The 26794-nt window shown below is 46.5% G+C and overlaps 1 protein-coding gene across 1 annotated transcript in view; it reads left to right on the top strand.

Annotated features, from left to right (window-relative positions):
• Positions 1–26794, top strand: part of LOC142571087 (cytochrome P450 2C6-like) — a 153145-nt gene that overhangs the window by 77136 nt on the left and 49215 nt on the right. Inside the window, exons 4-7 of the mRNA XM_075679378.1 lie at positions 33–157; positions 2325–2431; positions 4621–4925; positions 7076–7191. Of these exons, the coding sequence (XP_075535493.1) occupies positions 33–157; positions 2325–2431; positions 4621–4925; positions 7076–7191 (653 nt within the window). The remainder of the gene's footprint in view (positions 1–32; positions 158–2324; positions 2432–4620; positions 4926–7075; positions 7192–26794) is intronic.

Raw genomic sequence — 26794 nt, 5'->3', positions numbered from 1 at the left:
CGTTCTTGGTGTTGCCTCTTTCGCCATTGCAGAGTTAAGGCCGGCTCATCCGAAACCATCGTCTTGAACGACTTCGACGTTATCCGGACCTTCTTGAACCACAAGGACTTGCTGTATCGGTCCAGAAGTTGGGTCCTGAGCGAGACTGTTGACTTAGGTAAGAATGCGCACAATGTAAGACGTGGAAAAAGCAATGAAACAATGCGCTTATACACAATTAGTAGGAGAAAGAAAATGAGATAGAAATATGAGTGTTTCTCGTAGAACGTGCGCCCAGTCGTTCTGTCCTCAAGTGTGAATCAGGTCTCTATTTTCGCGTCACAACGTGACGTTTCTTTTTCTAATGCATACCTTCTGATAATAAAACGTAGACCTATCTGACATGCCTTCTCAATACAATTTAGCACGCACCACTGCTCCGGGACCATTTATTGCTTTCCACACCTGTGCTACCACTCTGAACAGTGACCGCCCTTGTTGCATGGAATATGAATTAACATCTTTAGGCGGTAATAATCAGTGCCACACTTCAGAGGCACATTCCATGCACAATGCGCAAGATGTCCGTTTGGCTATATGGGCACTAACTGGCGATAGCTCTCCTTAAAATCCGGTTTAGTTGAGTATATAAAGAAGCTTGCTGATCAGACATACGTCAGCATAAATCTTAAATACGCTTCCACCGTACGGCATTCATCACAGGTATACTCGACCATATGCATATAAGCTGCTCAGAACCGCGCCGCTCGCTTCATCGCTTCCGATTGCTCACCACAAAACAGCCTTCCGCGAATTCAAACAGAGACTCTCATTTCCGACTCTTACACCTCATCACACCATATCACGTCTGACTCTTCTACATTACTTCTACTACCACCCGAATTCAAGACGCGCATTCTTAAAGTGCCCACCGAGCGCCTGCACGCCTCCGTCATAGTTAAGTCATCTCAAGTATACAGTAAGTAGCTGCACATTAGCATTTGATTCTTTTTTCCCGTAAGAGTAATATGCTCTGGAACCACCTACGTAATACAAATATCTGATACACAGACCGCAAAACATCTTGCGCAAAGCTAAATAATCATCTCTTCTAACGCACACCAAACATGGTACCCATCAAGCATAAACCCCATACTTCGCAATCTATCTCGGTATGTTTACTTTATATAAGTGACCTTGTACTCCAACTTAAAATTTATATTTACTCTAAGGGATTCTTGCTTATCGAATATTTCGTTCTAAAATTCTCGTGAGCTTTATTGTTGGTGTTGTTTTTGTATTTTATTGCAGCAGATCATGTGCAACAGTTCAACCCTTAAAGAAGTCCAGACTCCCCCCCCACTCTCTTGTGTAACGTGGTCTGGCATTTCAGTTGGAAATCAATGAAATAAAGTGGGGTACACTATGGCTGCATTCGCGAGAGTTACGCTCATATAATACACTGCCAAAATAACGGCGTGAGAAAGGCGTTTCATGTTACATTGTATCCTTATGGGCGTAACACGCTTTGCAGCTTACTTGCGGTATGCAGTAAACTGTATCATGACCTCCTGTCATCAATTACGGTGCGCGCGTTGGACTACTTTCTTGTCCTTTCTCTTTTCGCCGTTTCCTCACAGGGGAGCGCACATCCCAGAATATCCCAGCGTAGTGAGTTCACGCCGAAACGCACAAAATAAGTATACAATAAGTTTCGTCGTGGGCTTGCCTGCATCGCGATGTTTTTCGACAGTGGTTTCCTCAGTGCGGTTCGTACAGGAAGTGAACTGGATGAAGTTCGGCGCAACTTTGCCTGCAATCGACGTACTTTCGTTGCTCTCGAATTGCGCCGCCAATAACGACGATATATATATATATATATATATATATATATATATATATATATATATATATATATATATATATATATATATATATATAGATATATATATATATATATCCGAGCTGTGCCAGCTGTCTAGAGAAAGCCTTATATACGGCCATTCCTATGACGCCAAGCATGGCGGTTGAGATGGCGGTTGAGCAGAGCAGCATGTAAACAATGACCGCGTGGCAAAAGAAAATGAAAGTGCTGTTGAACTGTCCTTTTACTAGAATCGCTATAGTATAAGGTTCTGAGCAAAGACAAAACACTGCCTCCTACGCTTCAAGTCGCAGCTCTGGCAATGGTTGGCGGTTACGTGGCCAGGACGCTATGTACCATGAGTGCTCCAGCTTCGTAACAAAGCCTGAATCTTGGGGGCCGACGGAGGACTTCATCAAGCAGCAGCATAGAGGAGCGCTTGCTGTCAAAACTTAAAGTGGGCTAACGTATATATCTACAGGGTTCGGCGGTTACGGAGGCCAGTCTTGGGACGAAAACCGCCGTTTCTCATTGAAGCTACTCCGTGAACTGGGATTCGGGAGACCCCCTATGGGAGAGATCATTGCTGTAAGTACCTGGTGTCATTATTTGCTGTGCAGATAGTGCTATGTGGTCGTTTCATCAAGATACATAAAGGAAAGCTAAGATCTAGACTGCGTGCTCGTGCAACTCGTTCCCGTATTGTAACTAAATTCGGGATAAAAATACCCATGGGCCCGTACCATAATCGTATATGATTATTCGAGTTTTATGCAAACAGGAAGGCTTGCATACACCATTCTATATGGCCATGTGTAGGATAAGGCCAACAGGGTTGAAGGAGACACACGTGTTTCTGCAATACTTCATCGAGGGCATATTCGTTAATGAACATGTATTGCAGCTTTTGTCGAAATTAGAGAGTTCAGGAAAATGGTGATAAGGGCTAGTGGCGTTACGATGTTGATTATTTCAAGCAATAGCGTGGCAAGCTAAAAAATAATGTAGGCGATTTGCTTTCCTTAGCTTCAGGACGAATATGTGCAAGCTCAATGAAGTTTCGTCAAAGCTTGATCTTTCCTACTCCGACAGAGTTTCGTCAGACGTGTAGAGCTACTATTGAAAGCGTAACGCAGCCGGTCAATGTGACGAGATATCAACCTGGCTTGACGGGTAGCATTTACCTTATGAGCGAAAAAATGAGAACGATGAATGAAATTTTGCGGGTGATCCTGATACTGTACGGCGGTTTTGAAAGAGCTTTCTCGTAGAAGGGCTTCCTCGTAGTGGGGTTCTTTGCGTTGCACAGAATTCGGCGTATATATGCATAGTGGCGTTTCATTACCAGTTTAAGCGCATCATCTGCCGCTAGTTTCAGATGCACTTTGTTTATGCAGACAGTTCGTAATTTTTTCCTCATGAACCGTAACATAATGTTTTCTGTCTTATTCAACATGAGAAGAAGGTGTGGAATATTTCGCATATTTGCAGTGTTACTGGAATGAATAAGCATCGGTCAACGCCACTTCAATATAATTTACACCACCAGCATATATATATATATATATATATATATATATATATAGAGAGAGAGAGAGAGAGAGAGATAGTATTTTCACTGAAGCATACCGATTCTGGGCTACAAATCTGTATTTCACCACACGAGTCTTTAGTACAACAACTTTATTTGATAATTGCAATTACCAGTGAGCAGTGCAGATAGGATAGTTTAGTGATTGATGAGGTAGTTTCCCGAACACCAGTATAGCTAAACTTTGTAACCCGATATGCAAGATTTATCAATTCAGCGACATTCCAAAATTAACGTAAACTGCTACCAAGGCATGTCTTATTGTCAACGGTTCGAGAGTACTGCTTCTCTTCCAACAGTGCGAGTTGAATCGATGAACTCCTGTGGAACCCACACTGAGAGGGCATCGGGTTATTATGTTAACGAAGAACCTTGGAGAATCCGCAATTATACTGAAAAAAAGAAAGATTTAGTTAAATGCATGCAGAAGAGACAAATGTACACACACTGCTGCAAAAGAAGTTTCTAGTTTCCCTTTAGAACACGTGGTTTTCGTTTTGAATATCTTAATTGCGGACAACAGTTGAATATGGGCAATGACGAGGAGTGGTAAGGTGCGTTCATTCGTTCGTTGTGCTGTGTTGGTTGAGACGCGACACAGAAGATATGTGAAGAAGCATATCCCTGATTGAACTAATTGCGTTCGTTTTGAATACTGGCATTGTGGTCGCATTAATAAGTAACTTATTTTTTATTTATCGCACTACAATACAATCGCTTTGCGCAAGCGAAAAAACAGGACGACGACGGTTTATCGTCGGTCTGATCTCATGCGCAATACGTAGGACTTTACTGAGCGCTGTTCTTTTACTCTAAAGGTGTCGGTCTTGCACTGCACAGGCTACTGAATCGATACTGAGCCGTGGTGCCCACATTCCTTTGGGTCGCGGCATATTTAAACGGTAGTGCACTTGCATTTATGAGCACGGTAAAGAACGCGAGGTTGTCAAAGTTACTGGGTGTCCTCTCTGAATTGTGCTTTCGTAGCATTAGTGGCACTTTAAAATATTAAGCCTAATGAAGCACTGACTCTCCCGCATGCATATAAAGAAAGATCAATAACGCGATGTCAGCAACAGGCATGCAGGCAAGTGAAAGTAGAATGTTCGTTATTTGAATTTCTTCGCGCGCTTGTGGCCTCATCTTCTAGTTATGCGTTTCCCTAATGAATAACATTTTCACACAGGAGGGATGTCGACGGCTGGTAAATAAAATAGCCGAGTCTCAAGGGGAACCCATCGACCTGTTCGACCTCATCCTTGCCAGCGCGTCGAGCAACATTGGGGTGTTTGTGCTTGGCTACCGCTACCCGTTAGGGCACCCAGAACACCAGCGCCTGTGCAAGGCGCTGCGTGACGAGTTTATGACTAGCCGGGCCGGCGGCGTGCTGTCGTCCTTGCCGTCAGTGGCAGTGGCGTTATCTCAGTACCTTCCATCCTCGCGGACAGCTACGCTCATCGCAGCCATGAGGTCGATCGACGAATTTGCGAGGTGAGCCTGAATCACTGCGAATGCAATTATAAATTTTACGCCACCAAATTACAGCAGATTGCGCACATTGGGTTTGAATGCTCAAGGGGGAGTAAATGATATTAAAGGACGCTTTCGCGATTCATGTCTCTTCTTTTATTAATGATTTTATGAGTCTTTAACAATTCAAATCACAATACTTAGGGTACGGCCGAGGGAGTCACATTGCAAGTTCCGTTGCAGTGCCTGTTACTCTTACGTGTGGTACGCCGAGTTCGTGGAAATCTTGAGAGTGGTAGCAGTTTTGCGATACTCATTCGTAAAATAGAATGCATCAGCGTTCAACGTTGTGCTGTTTCGCCGTGTTGAAGGAGCGCTTTGAAATGCGCCCGAATACCACTGGAATACTAGTATACTTGAATGCCAATGATTTTTTCGACTCGTTTGGGAAAGAACTTTTACAAATTGGTAACTGTGAATAATACATTTGTTAATGACCATGAATTAAACAATAGAAGGCTTGTCCGCCGCAGTGGCGACATGTGCTTTAGAGTAATGAACTTAAACTCAAATGTATGAATATTCGATATAACTTCAACTACTGATCACGGACTTTATGACGACGGCAGTCCCTGGACCAGTGTTGCTGGCGCTATCCAGATTAGACACGAAGTTCGCTAATGTTGCGCATTAATTGAATGAGCCTTGTCAAACAGGGGTATGTGTACGTGCAGACGTTATATGTACATAAGTTTGTGTTACAATTCACATCATTAAATGAGTTTTTATTGTTTCTTTCATTTTTGGACATTTGTTACTGTTATTTTAATTCGCGATTGGTAGTTTAGAGCCAACATTTTGTCGCTATGATTTTTGCGTAAAGCATAACGTAAGGATAGATAAAGGTCACGCAGACTATTCGTCCAGTATACCGACCTTGTAATACAGCATACGTAATGCCTTACAATCTATTTCAATTCCCGGGCGCTATAACGTAAAACTATTCCAAACTATTCTATTCCAATTCTGCAACCAGCCCTCCGCGATGGGTCGAAAACTTTTTTGGACCACCCAGATTTGCCCTGTCTGCCACGCAACGTCACGAAAACCACAAATAGCTCCCTATGTGATTTGACGTGTACACACTTATTATGCATGATTGGACCGAACGAAAGAAAAGGAGTTATTTTTTATACGACACCTTTTCGCCATTAGCCTTCGGCTATTGGTCAAAAGATTTCGGGCTGCACCCACTTCACCTGCCTGTTGCGCGACGTCACAAAACCGCGAAAACTCACTGCGTCAAAGTGACGTGTACGCGTTAAAGTTGCATTAATGTGCCGAACAAAACAGATTTTTTTTCTGAATAGCCGCAGGTTGCCCCGTTCCGAGAGGAATAAAAGATGACTGCTGCCGATCGCTCAGGCACTGGCTACTCGCAGATGCCGGAGACCATTGGTTTGTTTGCGTATAATAAAGCTTTCTGCGTGGCCCTGTTACGTTTTCCAGAACTTTCGGCATATTGACGACCTCGCTCTACCAACTCTTCTTTGGTGAGGATTCGTTTTAGCGGCATTCTTAGCGTTCCTTTGCAGGCCGCCGCAATTTTCGACCAGTCACTGCAATCTAAGAAGGGAAAGCGGACCAATCGCAAACGGCGGCCCCAACCTTTTCATCCAGTTATCTATATTTGTTGCGCTGGCTCGGCCCCATCGAAACGCTCTCCACTTAAGAGTGCTCCTCGCCTCCTGGCAGCCAATTACAAACGAAAAACTACTCAATGCAGGCAATGTTATTCGTGTGGAAAGAAAATTGACCTATAAACTAAGAGAGCGCTTGACTGGGCTGTTGAGGCAACGCTGCGGGTCACCGCCCGGTGCTTGCGTCGGCGGTTACGCAAATTTGACGCCAGGAGATTGGAATAAAAACATACATATGTTGGAATAGACTTACGTTATAGCCCCCCCCCCTCCTTTCCGATTTGGAAGTTATAGTTGCCACGGTGATGCGCGGCATTTTGTCAAGGTGTTGCTGATGCGTTCGACTGTGTGCCTTTGCAACAATGTACGAAGTCAGTGAAGAACACATGAATGATGCATAGTTTCACAAGCAGTTCTATCTTAATAAAGTGGCATACTATGTAACGCATGAGGTGACATGTTCTTTTATAGCACTCACCTGTCCCACCACATGGCAACATTGCACGACAAGGAGGATCGGGACTTTATTGACGCGTATCTAAGAAAAACCAAGGGACACGAACATGAGCCCGGCTCCACATATAGCCGTGAGTTTGAGTTCTTGTTCTCTTCATTTTGTTTTGCCGATGTGCCATCTGAACTGAAATGCAAACAAACTTGGACTTACCACTTACTTACAAATATTCGAATTCTTTCCATTCACTCTTCCCGGATCATATCATTGCTAAAGTCGGGGACAATCTCACAGATGAGATGCTTGAGGCATTCACCGACACAGTGCTTCATTAGCAAACTTCTCTGGCACAGTACAGATCAAATTGCCATACTGCGGATGTGCCGATTCCCCGTTGACATTACGGAGGCTCGTTATCAACAGCAATACAAGTTAGGCAGCGATGATTTATTAAACGTTACTCTCTATACCTTAGCGTGCTGTTAAAAGAAATGGCAGAGATTACTGAACATTACTTTTAATTTTTACCTGTATTTCTATGACACCGCAAAAACTATTTGGGGGAACAGAAAATTTTGTATCCAGTTATCCTTCTCCGTAGTTTTTTTCCCGAAACTAGAAAACCTAACTCCGGCGGGGTGGTACAGCTTGTGTCTGTTTTGTGGTCGTATGTAGTAGGCCATTAAATATATTGAAAATTCTTTCACCAGGAAATCGCAGACATTGACTGTGGTTGAAAATTTATAACTTTGGTGCTTCGATCTATAACACAGCTGGAAAGAATAGTATGAGCCTGTGAACAAACTATCGTCCCTGCAATACGAGCTGCGTTAAAAATGAAATTCACTTGACTAGGAGATGAAACTATCGTGCTAGGAGACCTAACAGCAGTATTAAGAAAACGGCAAATTAGAAATTTCGCCTTTTTCTATGCACAAGAACCCCTCTCAGTCAAAGATTTTCAGTTTTCATAAAACACAGGATATTGTTTCAATGGCGAACTTCTGGTAACAGTACATGTATGTCTAAATAATTCAGCTCATCAATAGCATTGAAGCAATGCAGCGACAGACCGTATTACCGCCGCAGAGACGCCTTATGAATGATGTGTGTCTCCAGCCGAGATCAACTCGAGCACTGTCCTCTGGATGCGCTGTTCATCTAGCAGAGCTCGCCCGAAGTGCGCACGGGGCGCGTGTGTGAATGAATGGCCGCGAGACAGGAGAAGAAAACTGCAGCAATAGGGTGGTATCGATTAAGAATAGATAGAGGTGGCTCCTCGCCATCTTGGCTGCTGTTACGCCTGTGCTACTCGCCTTACTTGTAAATATTTCTATATATACGTTTTTCGTACAACACCTTTGGTGGCGGTCCTCGGTTAACCGCCTGTTGATCACTGCCGCCCAAGCACGGAAATCCGGAGCGGTCGCCGCGTTCTTCCCCTCGGCGATGGTCGCTGAAGCATACACCGCGCCGGTACCTACCGCTCCGGAGCCGTCCCCGCAATCTGCGACTTTGTCGTGTCCACTAGGTCCAGGCGCCTTGTGTGACACATATAACGTGGGCGTCGAAGATTGGATCTCATGTTATGAGCGTGTCAGCGAACAGAACATGTGGAATAATACGCTTATGCTGGCGAATGCGGTATTCGACCTGGAATGAACCGCGCGTGTCAGGCACGAGACGCATGAGCACAATGTGACCAGCTGGGATCTACGCGCAGAAAAACTGATGGCTTGTTCGGCAAGTCTTTGGGTCATCAGATATCCGCTAAAAATAACTAGGCGCTCGCCCATAGTCATCTACTGAATCATAGATTTAGCATATTAAGGATATTCTAGCGCTTCGTGGTAAAGTTGACAACATGTCTGAAGGGGACAAATTCGGGCACATATTCAAGGGCATCACCTATGACGCATTCAACCTCTTGGTATTCACGAACTGTGCTACTGTGTGAAAGAATGTCGGTGATTTAAACAGACAAAATCACGCCGTATCGCCCAGCACTTCACCGCGCTCATCAGTGCTGCCGCATCATCCTGCGAAAAACCACCACCGACTTCACATTCACCGCTTTCGGGTACTTTGGCACGTATCGTTCGTCGTGAAATAGAAGCAGTGTCAGGAGCCTCTGTTGTTCCCGATGTCCTGACTGCCAACTAGCCTATGGCTTTCTTTTCTCAAGTCGGGTTAGCCAGGAGGTCGCACATTTGGGACTATTCTGTCTCCATTGTGCACGTTCCATTAGTCATCACCCCCTCCAGCCGTCACACTGAGGAAGCAGCCCTTTTACTCGTGATACCGGATCAATACCGCGGAGTAGAGGACGCCGGATAATCGGCCAATATTCGATAATAATCGGCCAATAGTTCGGCATATTGTGCGACCAGCTCGAACGTCCAGGGCCTGCGTCCTGAAGGCTACTCCCTCGCAACATCGTCGCGCTCTCTGCCCACTGACACGCCCGATGCCGACATTCGCACCAATGTAATACCGTAGCAGGTGACCAACACTGCCCGACCATCGGTCTCGCTAGCCGCAATTCCGCCGTTTCGCGTCGCCTGTCAACATCCCACGCTAGCCGCCGTAGTTACTCAGTGGCTATGGTGTTAGGCTGCTGACCACAAGGTCTCGGGATCGAATCCCGACCCCGGCGGCCGTATTTCGATGGGGGCGAAGTGCGAAAACACCCGTGTACTTACATTTAGGCGCACGTTAAAGAACCTCAGGTGGTGGAAATTTCCGTACTCCTCCACCACGGCGTGCCTCATAATCAGAAAGTGGTTTTGGCATGTAAAACCCCATAATTTATTTTATTTTTAACATCCCGCGCAATGCATCGGAAAACTAACGAGTGTGGCGCCCGGAGGTGACGCTGCATATTCTTGACCCGGATCTACTCTAATTTGCTGGAAGTCGAAGCCTACGGTGTTACCCTTACGGCCCTTATTTATAGCGGTGCACAAATTCCCGTGATGGGCGCTAGTCGTCGTGAGAAGCTGAAGCAAATCATGACAACTGCCGCGCAACGTACAGTAAGAGTCGTCGGTGGAAGCCCACCTACCATTGTTGGAACGTGTACCGCCTGCGTATCTATATTTGGCCGTAAGACAGGTGCTTGAACACTGAACTCTTGTGCTTGAACAGTGCTCGTGCGGCATGATCATGGGCATTGACTTTTTGTTCACTCATGCAGCACTTGTCTGCTGTGGCACCGGTGTCTTTCAACTCAAGCTCCCTTCTGCCCCTTGAGACTCTTGCTGCCATGCCAACGCAACTGTGTTCTCTAGAGTTCGTTTGATTGCCGCCCCAATCCACTACTTGTGTTATTTTGACTACCTCTTCTGTGGCTTACGGGGATCACGCTGCATCTCCTATTATCGACGTTGCCTTGGCACACGGTGACCCTACTACACGCGGTTGTCGAAAATGGCAACGTGAAGCTTATCTGCCGGAGCTCAACTTCAGCTTATCCGCTCGTGTTCGACCTTCCGAAATGGCACTTGCAACTTTGTCATCCCGAAAGGGAAGTCAGATCTCCACCCTAACATCTGAAGCCCCTTCAAGTCCTGCGGGTACAGCAGGATCTATCAATTTGCCCACCAGTGAATTCCACAAAATGATAGCCGCGGACCTTGCGGCTGCGCACGCTGATGAGCTTTGCCGTGTCTTCGTGTCGTACCGGCGTGTTTTGACTCTGGCAACCGCCCACATTGTCAGACAACGGTTTTTATGCATCGAATCGACAGTGACGGAACGGTCTGTTATAAAAAAGGAAGTTCACAAGAAGGTGGAAAAGGACCGTACAGAACCTTCGCGTAGTCCTGGGCCATCTCCATTCGCGCTAGTGAAGAAAAAAGACGGCATCTGGCGGTTATGTATCGGTTACAGACGCTTAAACAAGTTCACTATGAAAGACGTGTATCCGTTGCCACGCATAGATGATGCCCTCGACTGCTTCCATGGAACGAGTTATTTTTTGTCATCGACCTGCAGTGTGGCTAGCGGCAGGTTGCCGTAGATACGAAGGACCGCGTCGAGACCGCATTGGTATAGTCTGACGGGCTATACCAATTTAGATTTATGCCCTTCGGTCTATGCAGTGCGCCAGCTACATTTGGCGCATGATGAATTCGCTCCTTCGAGGCTTCAAATGGTCGACCTGCTCATGGTACCTATAGTCGGACACAAGGCTACAGTGAAGCCCCGCCCACGGCCTCATAAGCGCCAGCCACTGTTCCTCCACGAGGCTGCGTATACTTCGTACTTCAAGCTTTCCCTGTTATCTAGATGTAGTGTCACCACAAAAACAAACTTATAAGCGCGTAACTTTTTTCGTGTTCGCTCCTCTAGTGTAGCGAATGGTGAAATCCTAATTTTTTTGAAGTGAAATAAAAGACTCCCAACGTAAAAAACCTGGCGTGCGACACAGATCTTCTCAAGAAGCAAGATCAGCAATTTGTCACACTTTTGTACAAGATTGGATATACTGTGACGCTTTACAATAAACGTTCATATCCAATAATTATTCTTATCGTTTACTGCGTTATGTGCTGTCTGTCCTCAGGCTCGCTCCATATTACTGTGATTTTAACCCCATAGAACTAATTTGGGTACAGGCAAGGAATAGAGTGGCAGCGATGAACTCAACATGAAGGATGCGCACAACCTTTGCTGAAGTGAAGAAAGTCACACCAGAGAGCTGCGCCAAGGCTGTGCAGCCACGCCAAAGGTGTCAGAACACACTTCAGGGAGATGGTAGGGTTTACTGACAAAACAGAGCCAATCATCATCAACATGGAAAGTGGTAACAGCACGTCTGAATCAGAGCTTTCTGGCGTTGAGCCATTGCAGTGAGCTAAACAGCGTCTCGAACTCAGTCATTCTAACTTAAAGCTGCCATCCTCTGGCTCACTAAGTCATGGTTGGGTAGCCGTCTTAAAGCCTCGTCAAGCTTATTGCCCTTAACGAACAACTTGCAGTGCATCACGTGCTGAAGTGGATGCAGTCATGTGCACGTATGCCTATATTTTAAATTGTGGTGTTTAACGTCTCGAAGCAACATATGGGCTATTAGGAACACCGTAACGGAGGGCTTTACAGTGCCCGCGACCTCATCTTACCTTGACTACACGATAGCTGATGCACGATCCCCAGGTGTCCTCCCTGCTACTCCTTGACAATGCCTACTACCACATCTCATCTCGACTGCACGATGGCTAACGCACGCTCCCAAGATGTCCTCACCGCTCGAGCGTGACCGTGCCCGCTGCCACATCTCACCTCGACTACATGATGGCTGACGAGTGTTCCGTAGATGTCCCCGCTGCTGCTGATGCTTTACTGTGCCCGCTGCTATATCTCACCTCACCTACACGATGGTTTGCGCACGCTCCCTAGGAGTCCTCACTGCTGTCCTTTGAGCCCTCTGCCACATGTCACTTCGACTACACGGTGGCTGATGCATGCCTTCCAGAATGCTATGATTCCTCGCACACGCACTTCTATGCCTCTTGAGTGCAGCGTTTTACAGCCCTTTTGTATCAGGCTGCACATGACAGGGCCAAGACAATGGTTTTGGCCTGTCACTCGCAGTATTACCCGCAGTATCGAGGATCGAACCCCAGGCTTCTATTAGCTTGCCCAGTTGTAGACCCTGCACCTGCTAGTGACAACATGCTGGCAAGCTTAACAAGCATCCTAGCATACAAAAAGACCTACTTCATCTTTTTCTCGACCTGCAGGGCCATATGAGACGGGCCATGAGGGCTCTTCTGAAGCCACATCCTGAGGCTACTTATGCATCACCAACCAAGGTGGAGACTCCTGACGATAAATAATGTTGTACAGAGTGTGTCGCCCACATGTATCTCCGTAGAGGCGCACTGTGTCCTCAGTGGCAACCATTCGGCGAATGTTCAGTACTGTGAGTGATGCAACTGTATGACGGCACAGTGTGCCGCTATTCAGTGATGTGAAATTTTCCGTATTAATAAGACTAGGTTACTGCAATCATCTCTGGTACCAGAAACCTGCTCACCGAGGCAATCAAAGTGTTCTTGCTGAGGACGTCCACTCAACGTCAGTCATTTCCAGAAGGCATTGACCAGAGAACTGGCTCAAGGACTACGCCCAATATAGTTATTTCCTCTGTTTTTCAAAAATGCTTTATGAATGTCCATGTTTTCTTTAACTAGAAAGTGCTATAGAATGTAACTGTAAGGAAATGTCTTTTTCCATAAAGTCTATGGCGTAATATATATTTGGGCGATAAATGTTTGTTCTTCCAGAAATTGTACTGCATGATGTAAAGGCATGCAGATGGGTCCATTAGTCGTAATTACGCTACGTGTAATTGAAATGTCCAAAACACGTTTTCAGTTACAACATTACAAAGTGTTAGGTAGGTTCTGTTATCACAGCTGTGGCCAAGAAGTTTAAAGCATCCACCCCGCATGCTGGAAGTGTGGGGTTATATGCCGAGTGCCACCGGGTACCCATCGGTAATGCAATGGGTACAAATTTTTTTCTTGACTGGTGCTCAGCTTCTCTGGGTTAAATTCTTGGAAAAGGGGTATTTAAACTCCCCTTTTGTAAATAAAGCTAATGTGAGGAATAGGGCTGTCTGGCCAAAGGCGCCCTTGCGCCATAATATTCAACTTCAAGTAGTGCTATTGTGAATCAGTGAATGGGCAGGTATGAGCAATTTGTCACTCACTTTTGTACCAGGGTTGTTTGTTGCATATATAGTGCTTTTTTCCATGCACATAGTAGTTAAAGACTACAGTTAAGACGTGTACTTTGCAAAAGAATACATTTCAAATGAAGTTAAAGTGTCGTAGTAAGTATGGGCTTGTTACAGCGAAGCTATTCATGGCTAAGCATCTGTAAAAAAATTTGCCCTAGATGCTGACAAAAACAAATGATATGGGTAGATCCTGGTGATAGCACAGAAAGGGTCTAAGATCAATCGCGCATACCTCTTTGGGCTCGGGGACCTGTAATGCACCCTTGAACTACCCTTGCCACACTTGGAACCAAGGAGGTCCCAGGCACAAGGGTAAGAACAGGCGTTTTTTGACAAATGTGTTGTACAACTTCTTCATAAGGACTGTTATAATAATGTAGGCGCCAACCACGCACTGGCGCGTCCGTCATCGTTTTCTTCCGCAGCTGGCTAAGTTGTTGCAAAAAACTATCATCATCGGCAATGGCTCGAGCGCCATCGTGTTCCTCAGCTGGCTCCATCACCGCTCATAATTCCACCATATAATTTCACTTCTGTTGTTGTAATGGTGAGGCCGCGTTTACGGGAGTATGAGCCATTGCTTATGGGTGTATGAGCCATTCATTGCTATACGTGACCCACACATTTAACAAGATAGCTGATACGGGAATGTGTGCGCGTACCTATCTCGCACGCTGACCACATATTAGGACGATAAAGGTGTTCTTACCATTATTCAATATTCTAGGTCAGCTATGCATGTGTCGTGCGCTAGACAGCTTCGCTGGTCATCCACATTCACAGAGTGCAATGGCACTGAATTTTTTCCATAATGCATGTAAATCAACTTGTTGACTCATGCATGGCATACAATACTTATGCAGACTTTGTTCAGTAGCTTCTGTTCTCATGCAGCTGCTCACAAATATTTTGTGGCTATAATTTTCTGTAGCTAACTACATGGTTTCAGTTGTCCTGGACAAGTGGCAACTGTTGCTGCTAGGGACGCCAAGTTATAGGGTCCCTGAGGACGCCCAATGGGTCAGCTGTTTCTTCAGATAGGCAAGTGCAAAGGAACCAGTTTCACAAGTTCGTTTTCCTTCTCTATAATGAACAAGTACTTTGCAAAGAATATCGTTATGTAGCTCTCGCCCTCGCTCAAAAAATAAAATGAAAGTGAAAACACGCACAGGTGGGTGCGTCGTGTCTCGTTTCAATCAATAAAATTCTTCTTAATGGAATTTTAGGCAGCGATTTCAAGTACGTGGGTTTTCTTTTCTTTTTATGGGCTTTCAGTTGAGCTTCATGGAAAGTAGGCAGCTTTCCGCTATTGCGGGGAGGCTTAATAATACTGAGGCAATAAGTAAACCTGCCCCCCCCCCCCCCATTGTGTCCGCTATTAGAATATAAAAGTTCAAGGGTGCAACACCGCGACTGGACACGGACAGATATAAAAAATTATGCAATCCCAGGCACTGTGGGAATCGATGTAAGCTATGCTTTCCGTGCTGCATGAATTGACTGAAGATAATTAGCGGTGATATTGACGGCTAAAGCTTTATTTCTTCAACGTTTAGTCTAACACAAGTTTGGTGAGTTGATGTTACACGTTACCTTGCGTGCACCAGTGCTGTTTCTCTGCGTAGTACACAGAACACAGAGGGAGAGGTGTTGGCATGAGGCGTTGTTCTGCGCCATATTTCATAACCTCTCTGAGGGTTGAGCATTGCCATTGCCTCACACGGAACAGTCGGGCGGAGCGTTTCTGCACTCCCAAAGCACGTGTGCGAGTGTCGCCGTGACGCCGCACGAGGGGCACGCATCGTCGGGGTAAACGTCCGGGTAGACGGTGTGTAAGGCGGCGGGGTTGGGATAGGTATGTGTTTGTAAAAGCGTAGCGTGTGCCTGCGGCCTGTTTAGATTGGGGTGCGGGCGTGGAAAGAGACGTCATCTTTGGGGAGTCAGTGATAATTACAGCTGTCAAGAGGCTGGCTTGTCGACGCCCAGGGAGCTCCAGAGGGCATTGAGCACATTCGACGCGGTGGGGTGAAAACGGGTTTCTCCTTTATTACCACTTACAACACGCACTAATAAAAGGACGAAGAAGGAAGACGAAACACGAGCGATCACTCACGACTAAAGCGCAAACAATGAAACGTTCCTTTCCTTCCAGCGCTTCCTAACCTTACAAAAGTGAGGCCTCCTTACAGCGAAGGACTGATGGAGGAAGCAAGAGTAGTCTGAAAGCTCCCTTCACCCGTCCTCACGTAAGGAGCGATTGCCGCATGCCTGGGTTCGAGATTATCTCTTAAAAGCTTTTCGCGAACACCATTATTCAATCAAATATTTTGTATCGTCGCACAATCTTTAAATTGAAGAGCCAATACAGAAAGCATGGACGCTTTCTTCTAGTTTTGTTTACTCAAATTAAAGAAAGTAGCGCATTACAGTGCAAAACTTGATGTGCTCCATCAACGCTGGCACGCCGGCGTCGTCCAACGCCTAGCAACGCTTTCATGCCGCACGCGTGACTGTGCGTGAGTGAAACGAACATGCCTGGCTAGGCGTACCATGCTCGCGCTTCTGCGCAGGTGGGCGACAGCGCGCATGCGCAAGCAAAGGTCACGTGCTCAAGCACTGAGGTGAAGCACTCGTTCAGAGCCAGGAGCGGCGTAAGGACGCATGAAGGCAGCTTTGGACCTTTGCTTGCGCATGCGCGCTGTCACCCACCTGCGGAGAAGCGCGAGCACGGTACGTCTTGTCAGGCGTGTTTATTTCAGTCACGCGTGCGGCATGAAAGCGTTGCTAGGCGTTGCTAGGCGTTACACGACGCCGGCGTGCCAGCGTTGATGGAGCACATCAAGTTTTGCGCTGTAATGAACTACTTTTTTAAGTTTAGTAAACAAAACTAGAAGAAAGTGTCCACGCTTCTCTGTATTAGCTCTTCCATTTAAAGATTGTGCGACAATAGAACATTTTTTATTGAATGATGGTGTTCGCCTAAAGCTTTTGAGAGATAATGTCGAACCCAGGCATGCGGCAACCGCTCCTTATGTGAGGACGGGTGAAGGGAGCTTTCAGAGTACGCTTGCTTCCTCCATCGGTCCTTCGCTGTAAGGAGGCCTCACGTAAGGTTAGGAAGCACTCGAAGGAAAGGAACGTTTCATTGTTTGGGTCCAACACCTTAACAGTTCGCGATGTTTTCGAGGCCATGTGCCAGCCAAGCTTTTTAGTTTTTTTTTTCTATCAGCATCTTCTCATTAAATTTATCGGAATTCTTGCTTTAGCGCTCGCCGTTCTTGCTTCACTTTTCGTTGAGCGAATGTGTGGTGTGAGGGTGTACGCATGCGTGAATTTTCCTATTTATATGGCTGTTTAAATGCAATAAACCTTTAGTCGTTATTCAGAACTCCTCTTTCATGCCTCTTCTTCGTCCTTAATATTTGTTAATATTTGTGCGCGCCGAAAGTAATGATAAGGCAGATGTACCGACTCGCCCAGCTAGCTACCATACTAGAGTTTCTCCCGTCGCCTTTCCTCTCTGACGCACTCCTGTCACGTATACACACGTTCTGAACCAGCCCCTGACGTGGTGTACCGGACAGCAGCAGCCACAGGAGCCACAGCAGCAGCAGCAGCAGTGGCAGGAGCAGTAGGAAAGTCGAAGGAAGAGGCAAAGAAAGCTTCGCTTTAAAAGGAGGGAACGCCACATGGCGCTCACAGTCAACTGAAGTTTATTTCAAGAAAAGATATAATAAGTGAAGAATCGCAATCACATGATCATTCACCAACTCTCTCGGCAAAATCACAGATAGCTATCCATAACACAGTATTCATGTTAAAATTGTGCAGACGCTTAACTTTCGTTTTTAAGAGTTGACCGCGATAGCATTCAAACATCCCTGAGCGTTCCTTACGCTTTCGGCAATTAGTACTTATGCAGCCTCAGTGTATACGGCGAAAAGCTGGCGGTGAACGCTATGGAAGAAGCGCGAACTCTCTGGTAGAAACGCGGCCTCTTGCAAGGGCTAACCTTCTGTTATTCTTTCGCACTTTCAATATTTCAGTCTAAGAAGATTTAACATAAACGCCATGCACGGTCGGTGTTGTATTTCATGACATTTGTTTGGGGCTGTCATAGTCAGAATTTCGAGAAAATGTAAGACAAGATATGAGCAACTTTAGTGATGGAAGAACCTTAGTGCGGTATAGAATATATACGCCAATTTTCGCCCACGGGACCCCATTTTGTTTGCGATGGAGGGCCCTTAAAGATATAGCCTTAAACATCCGCAACTTGCGAAGGAGCGAGAGCGTCACGAACGGAACGACTACGAGCAGATTAGGAAAACCAAAAATACAAAGCAACATCGCTAGGAACCAGGCAAATTGGTGGCCTCAACCAATAAATAATCAGGTAACTTCGCTTTCCTGCAGCCATATGAACAGCTGATTAAAGGAATCTGACCCCTTGTTTCTTATACGGTAAGATTGAATTTTTTTTCAGATGCTAGCTTATCGTGGTGTTTAAACAGGGCAGAATTACTCCCAAGGACCGGCTGACACCCACAATCACAACATTGCACTGTACCCCTTAGCGAACTATGATGCTCACTTGGCGTTGTATTCATTCATCGTCCAGTCATTATTATGGTATTCATTCATCGTCCAGTCAGTGTTATGTATTGAAGGCTGTGGAAAAAAAATAGAATGCACTGCATGGTCTGTTCCTTTTTTTGCAATACTGCAATACATTTATGTTCAATTAGTTATATGTGCGCTGCACCAAGCGTTTTCGAGGGGCAGACGCGTATGCCAGAGGGAGGTGAACAAAAAAATCCGAAGAGACGCGAAGGCGAAAGCTTTGTAAATGCTGTAATTCACCTTAATCCTCTTTATTACACCCTAATACACCTTAACCGGCCTTAATACTAATCCACCTTGATCCGCCTTAACCCAATCACTGATCAATCATAAATTAACTTTGCTAATCATGAATTATCTCTTATACAGGGCTAGATATACTTTGCTTCGCTTCTGGTCTTCCGTGAGTCAACTGGTGTTTTCTGTACTTCACAACGCGACCTTGAAACGTAGAGACTAAAGCCTTAAAAGTTTGGCAGATATAATTTAAGAAAAATATAATTTAACATATAATGCGAAACCATTATAAACCTTTTGGTGAAATAGCTTTTTTCCCCGAGTTCCTCCTGCGCACAAGCACTCGCCTGAGTTCTAACTGCCGCTCGATAAGGCCAAATAAAAACGCGTCAAGCGTCTGAATGTGCTCGCTTGCCAGTGAGGAGTTGGAAACGTGCTCGTCTCGCACCTTGAATAATCGGGCTCAAATCACACCCAGACCCAAATTTACCAAATTTTCTTTTAAAAGACATTGACTTTATTTACAACGACCCCGCTGACAAATACGACTTCAGTCCTAGCATTTTTTTACCGTGTTCTTACCGTTTCCGCCATCGATCATTTTTGGTGCCCTCTTTTTGCCACGCCAACGTCGATGGATTTTACCGCAATGGGGCATATAATGCTTTAGCATTAAGAAAATGCGTACCTTCATAAAATAATAAACAAAAAAACGAGCCTGTGCTCACTAGCACAGCTAGGTTAAAAGTGATACGCATGCGGCATTGCGGATTCGGAAGTTCAGTGCTCCAACCACTGAGCTGTTACTACAATTTTCAAAAGCGTAGCTTTTCCCTGTGAACCTCGCCGGGTTTCATGACGGTGGCTGCAGCGTGACTGTTTTTTGCCGGAAAGGTCAAGCAGTCACAGCGGAGTAGGCGCGTCGCTGGTTTGCTTAAACTACCCCCACATGGAGCTCACCTCCGCGGCAGTGGCGGCGCTGGCCATGCAGGGCAAAGCAAAAAAAGAACCTGAAAGCTCGCCTTCGTGCGTCTCCGGATGCATAGTAAGGATGAGGCAAATGCTTCTTTCGGATAGAATGGATTCGAGTTGCCCTACGTACGTATTCGCATGCTGCCTTTGTAACCGTAATGCGTTCGAGTCGTTCGTCATACTCGCTAGTAGTAAGGAACAGCGCTTAACAAAAGGCCGGGTGTAGTTTGCGTTTGCCTGCGTGGTTGTGTGCTTGTGTGCATGTGTGAGCGCGTGCGTGCGCGTGCGTGCGCGTACTCAAATTATGACTCTTGAGGATTTTTGAGCTCTTTGGATCTGCTACATCTTTAATACATGAACATAACGTGAGGTCTAGAAAAAATGAAACAAGCGATCCATCCTCCGGTAAATAACTACAAGCACACAGTAAGTACATTAAGTAAAAGCTTACCATGGCGGCATGCACATATAAGCAGCATAGGCCCGAAACAAAGATCTAGTGCTCTCAGAAGTTCGAGCTTGTTTAAGCGTGTTTGTCAAACATTCTACTGCGCCAAAGCCGAGTAGCATAAGCATGTCATATAAAATGTCGCATGCATTGCTGAAAAGTTGAAATCTAGTTGTGCATGAAGTCCTACGAACGTAACTATTTCACTCGACGCCTGTCGGTGCTTCATAGGTCATGGAGATGCCGTGTACAATGGGGTTCAGCAAACAACATGCATACTTGTCTAGTTGATAACACTGTAGTTACTGATCCTGCAGTGATTGCTTCTTCTTACAACGAGTTCTTCCAGTCTGTGTTTTCTGCTCCATCACAATCCAGTACTGAATCCATAGTCTCCTCATCGCTTCGCTCGGAAGAGATGCCAGACGTTGAAGTCTCGTATGAGGGAATTGTAATTCTTCTACTAGACATTGACGTCAAAAAATCGGTAGGCCCCGATGACATACCCAACGCATTTCTGCGCAGGTATGCGGAATGGGTTGCGCCTTACTTAAAAATTATGTATGACGCGTCACTTGCGGAAGGCCGAGTCCTTGATGAGTGGCTTACGGCAAAGGTTATACCTGTGCACAAATCTGGAGATAGACAGATCATTGATGATGATGATGATGAAAAACTTTATTTATCCCTTTTTAAAGGGAAGGGGGCAATGGAATAGACGGTGGGGGGAGGAACTACTTGAAGTAGGCCTCCTTTGTCCTCTCAGCCCACTCCAGGATGGCCTCCTGAAGATCGGGCCTGGAGCTGCGCAAGGCAGCCTCCCACTGCTCCTCACTAGATATTAATTGCTTGAGGAGAGGGGGAAGGGGGTGCTTAGGGCACCCCCACATGATATGGTTTAAGTCTGCTCTGGGAGATACACAGAATTTACAAGAGGGAGAAAGGTAAATGGCGGGATGAATGCGGTGGAGGAGGTAAGGGGACGGAAAGGTGCGAGTCTGCAGCTGTCGCCACAGAACTTCACACCTACGCGGGGATTTGCCCATGAGTGGCGGAAAGGTTAAGCGGCCTAATCGGTAGTGTGTGCAGATTTCGTGGTAAGTAATAAGTCGATCCCGCGCTGTGAACGGCGCCTCCTCCGTGGCGAGGTCCGACGCATCTGATGCCTGAGCCCGGACTGTAAATCCTCGGGCACTGGCATGAGCCGCCTCGTTTCCGGCAAGGCCCGCATGCGCGGGAGTCCAGATTAATGCCACAGTTTGATAGAAAGGATGAGCCAAGAGGAGAGAAAAAGCTGGCTTAGAGACCCTACCCGCTCCGAAGTTATGTATGGCTGCTTTGGAGTCGCTAACGATAACTGATGAATTTGGAATTGTGAGGGCCAGGGCTATGGCCGCTTCCTTCGCCTCCTCCGAGGAAGAGCCAGGAATGGAGGCGGCCGCAGCAACCTGCCCGTGAGAGTTAATGACTAATATTGCATAATGATTTCTGTTCCCATATTCGGCTGCATCAACATAGAGCACGTCTTTAGAGGTGGAGAATTGTTTTTGGAGAGCCTTTGCTCGCTGCATCCTGCGCTGTTTGTGATGCACAGGGTGCATGTTTTTAGGAAGTGGGGGGATGCAGAGGTTCTCGTGTATGTGATGTGGAATGGTGTATTTAGTCTTGATGATGGATGCCGGAGTGATAGAAAGAGTTTGTAGAATGTGTCGACCTGTTGCGGTGTTAGAAAGTCTGCTATATTGGGATGTGAGGTGGGCTTCTGTGAGTTCAGAAAGTGTGTTGAAAGTTCCAGTAAGCATTAGCCTTTCAGTGGAGGTACGTATGGGGACTCCGAGAGCGAATTTATATATTTTGCGTAAAAGAGTGTCGATTTTATCTGATTCTGATTTAAGGAAATGTAGATATGGTGTTGCGAATGTAATCTTACTGATAACGAAGGCCTGAATCAAGCGGAGAAGTTCGGCCTCCTTTAGTCCGCCATGTTTATTGGAGACTCGCCCTAGAAGACGCAGGGTGTGATCGACTGTGGTCTGGAGTGTATGTAGAGTATATGTGTTGAGCCGGTTGCTTTGAATGTGTAAACCGAGCACCCGGAGCCTGTCCACTCTAGTAACGGGGATGGGGTTTAGGATTACCTCTATGCTAGACATGTGTTTTCCGGTCCCCCGGTGGGATGGCAGAAGTAGCAGCTCGGATTTTTGAGGGGAGCATGTGAGATTCATAGCCCCGGCATGAGCCACGACGGCGTCTGCTGCGGCCTGTAGAGTGTCTTGAATCTTTCCGTCGGAGCCGCCAGTCGTCCAAAGAGTGATGTCATCGGCGTAGAGTGAAAACTTGAGATCGGGAATAGACCGCAATGCTTGCGCCATCGGCATCATAGAAAGATTAAAAAGAAAAGGGGACAGCACTGAGCCTTGGGGCGTGCCGTAGCTACCTAAAGCGTATGAAAGGGATTGCTCTGTGCCTATGTGTATCGTTGCGGTACGGTTGGATAAGAAGGTACATATGTAGTCATATGTCTTTCCGCCAACCCCAATGAGATTAAGCTCTCGGAGGATGGCGGAATGTGAAACGTTATTGAAGGCGCCGTGGAGGTCCAGACTGAGAATTGCTTGCGTATCTAGACTGCTATTGGGTGTAATGATGTCATGCTTCATTCGAAGCATGATATCTTGGCATGAGAGAGATTTTCGAAAACCTACCATTTCTGATGGATAAAGATTGTTGTCCTCCATGTATTTACTGAGTCGGTTGAGGATGACGTGTTCGAGTGTTTTACCTAGACAAGAGGTTAGTGATATAGGCCTGAGATTAGAAGTGTTGAGGGGTTTGTTTGGCTTTGGGATAAAAATTACCCTGGCATCTTTCCACGAACTAGGGAGGGTGCCAGTGTCAAAGCAGTGATTGAAGTATGCCGTGATGGCTGTGACAGAGTTGTCGTCTAGATTGCGGAGTATTTTATTGTTAATAAGGTCGGGGCCTGGTGCTGACATTGTGCGCAGAGTGGCGAGGGCATGGCGAACCTCTGCTTCCGTGATAGCGGCGCTAAGTAGGTCGTTGGGTTCGCCAGTATATTTTGGCATGTCATACTTCTGAGCGGGAGGCAGATGTTTATGGCGGAGGTCGTCGAAGAATCCGTTGAGATTGTTTTTGTGTGCATGTAGCAGTTTGTTTATGCTATGGTTGTGGTGTGTGCGCGATGTGGTAGGGTCTAATAAGTGTCGCAAGAGTTGCCATGTGCGCTTGTTATCGAGGTTGTCATGCATGCTTTCACATACCTGGCCCCACTGCTGGCAGGCCAGTTGTGTGGCGTACTCCTGGATCTGGAGGTCTAATTTGGCAATTCTGAGTCTTAGTTTTCGGTTGAACCGTTGCCTCTTCCACCGTTTGAGAAGAGACTGTTTGGCTTCCCACATGTGTAGAAGCTTGGAATCAACCGTAATGAGAGCGGTTTCGGGGGGCAGAGTGGTAGTGTGCGTCTGGGCGTCTGCGTGAAGTTGCTGAACCCATTCTGAAATGTCTTGAATGTTTGTGGGAGCTGATATCTGGCGGGCCTCTCGAAAATTGTCCCAATTGGTAAGGCTGAGGCGTTTGGGTGCAAAGGGTTTGTGTTTGAATTGTAGTGTGATGGTAATGATGTAATGGTCGCTGCCGAGGTTAACTTGTGAGTTGTGCCATGTGACGTGTTGGATTCTGTGTGTAAGCGTAAGATCAGGGGAGGTGTCCTTAGCTACGCTATTGCCTAGCCTGGTTGGTGCATCGATGTCGTTATGTAATGTGAGTCTGTGGTCTTGTATGTGGATCCATAGGGCTCTGCCCTTAGGAGTAGAAACGGAGTGACCCCACAAATGGTTGGGTGCGTTGAAATCTCCAAGGATTAGGAGGGGGTGGAAGGTGGCAGCGGCAATAGCTTGAGCGAAAAGGGAGTCAAAGCGGTGATGTTTGTCTTGTGGACGACTATAGATATTGAGAATGTAAAGGCCAGGTGCATTATTTTTGCGAGGAATAATTTCTAGAAAATCGTGCTCTATATCGACGCTGTCGAATTGGGAGTGATTGGCAGTGAGGTGCTTTTGCATAAGAATTGCCGTATCTGGCCGGGAGACCTTATTGTTCTGATAGACATTATAACCTGGGAAGCTGATTAGTCCGTGAGTTTCCTGAAGCGCAATGACAGCTGGGAGATTAGAAGAGGAGGCTAGAAACTGCTGGAGGTGTGCTTTCTTTTTTCGAAACCCCCTACAGTTCCACTGCCACCCTTCAAACTCGGAGCGGGTCGGGTTATTGGCCATTGTTAAGCGGAGCTGGTGGGGAGGCGGATCGAGCAGGTGCAACTATGTTATGATGATTCGCGGTGACTCCAGCTATCCAACTTGTAGTTTGTTGGATGTGTGCTTGTACGAATTCAATAAATTTGTCTAGCTTTTCATTCCTGGCTGTGTAATCTGTATTGATTTTTTCAATTGCAGTGAATATATTATGGAATTTAGTCTCCAAAGCGGTTAGTCTGTCGTTATAATTTAAGATTGTCTCGTCTAGGGTGTCGTCTGATCGCGGAGTGCTCGGAGTTTTACGTTTGCTGGGGGGAGGGTGAGGCGGTTCCCGTTCAGTGGAGGGGCTAGTGTCCATGGGGCGGTCTGAAGAGGTTTCAGGTAGGGCTGATGGATGATGAGTCGAAAGGGTCGTGTTAGAGAGAAAATTATCGTCCGATATCGCTGACCTGCGTTTGCTGCAAGCTCCTAGAACATGTTGTAGCCAAGTCAATTTACACGTACATCGAAAATTCGAACTCATTTTTTCCCAACCAACACGGATTCCGACAGCGCCTTTCCACAACAACACAGCTTTTTGAAACAGTCCGTGACTTTGCCAACGCATTAAACAATAAGAAACAGATAGATGCCATCTGTCTTGATCTGTCGAAAGCATTCGACAGAGTGGCACATGTAGTATTGATTGTGAAACTGACTTATATGGGAATAAACGCGAAAATAGTAAAATGGATAACCGCGTACCTCCGGGGCAGAACCCAATACGTAGAAGTGGAACACATTAAATCAAAGCCGTTGAACGTAACGTCTGATGTCCCACAAGGGTCTGTGTTAGGTCCTGTGCTACTTTTAGTATATATTAATGACATTTCTTCTGCAATTGACGAAGGTATCACGGTGCGACTTTTCGCCGATGATTGCTTACTATGCAAAGAAATTAATAGCACAGAAGTTCAGAAATTACTCAGTGACGCTCTTAAGGCTATAGAAAAATGTGTGACAAATGGAAAATGAAAATAAATGACAGTAAAACGGTTGTATTGCGCATAACGAATGAAACAAATCATATTTTTGATTTTAATTACACAGTGAATTCTTCGGCGCTTTCCTCGGTCGACGTGCTGAAATACTTTGGCATACATATATGCGCGAATTTAAGCTGGTCGAACCATGTTACAAAAATATGCCAAACTGCGGAAAAGAAGCTTTGGTTCTTGCGACGAAAATTGCAGTTAGCCTCACAGTCAGTAAAACGAACAGCTTGTTTAACGTACGTTCGACCCACGTTAGAATATGCCAGCATAATCTGGGATCCTTATCAGTCAAGGTTAATTGAGAGACTGGAAAGAGTTCAACGACGAGCAGCAAGGTTTATTCTATCGCGTTATGCTCGCACAGATTCAGTCTCCGAAATGCTCGGTTTGCTGAACTTGCCTACACTCGCGGAACGCAGGCGCATAGCTAGGTTAAAGTTCTTTTTTCTTCTAAGGCGGCGAAGCGACCCGGATACTTACTTTACAGACGCGAGTTCGTATCACAAGAATCCAGGCACCCTCAATACATTTGCAGCAGTCGTGACTAGCCAAGGACGAACAACCGTAGCAGCATCTATACACACGAAATCGGTTGCAACGGCCGAAGCTGTGGCCATAGCCCTTGCTATACGCGCCGCGGAAGCTAAGGGCCAATCGGCCTACGTGCTGATAGACTCGCAGGACGCCTGCCGCCTCTTCCTTGGGGGGGCTTTACCGGGCTGCGTCTTCCGCATCCTAGGAACGAACCTCACCATGGATCATTGCGTGACCTGGTGCCCGGCGCACACAGGGATAGCGGGGAACGAACGGGCGGACCGCTTGGCTCGAGGCATGACAGGCCGAGCCGCGGGCCACACCGCCCGGGAGAACACCTCGACACCCAGTGCGCCAAGACAAATCCTCGAGTTACAACGGCTCAGTAGGCGAACCAAAGCCCTTCCTCACCCAGACCTAGACAGGAGGCAAGCACGGGACTGGCGCCGCCTGCAAACAAACGCTTTCCCACATTTATACAGGCTACACAAAATGTACCCAGACAAATACAGCAACACATGCCCGTGGTGCGAAGGAACACCGACATTGGAACACATAACATTCCAGTGCGCGTCACGTCCGGCGGCTGCCACCTCGCCGCTGCTAGACAACACTCCACATAACTGGTCGTGGGAGGCGCGACTCGCGGAAGTGGAATTGGGAAGCCAACTGGCGACCCTTGACCAGGCCCGGCGAGCCGCTGTAACCAGTGGGGCCCTGGAGGAGGGGCTCCATCCACTATAACCAAACAGTCTCTTTTAAAATAAACGTTTGCTCTCTCTCTCTCTCTCTTCTCACTAAAAATACATTCAACATCAATAGCGAACAGTATTTGATAGCGCGACAAGGTAGAACACTACGGAAAA

The sequence above is a fragment of the Dermacentor variabilis genome, chromosome 2 (genome assembly GCF_050947875.1).
Source record: "Dermacentor variabilis isolate Ectoservices chromosome 2, ASM5094787v1, whole genome shotgun sequence".
Lineage (NCBI taxonomy): Eukaryota > Metazoa > Arthropoda > Arachnida > Ixodida > Ixodidae > Dermacentor > Dermacentor variabilis.
This window is presented reverse-complemented; position numbering and strand designations above follow the sequence as displayed.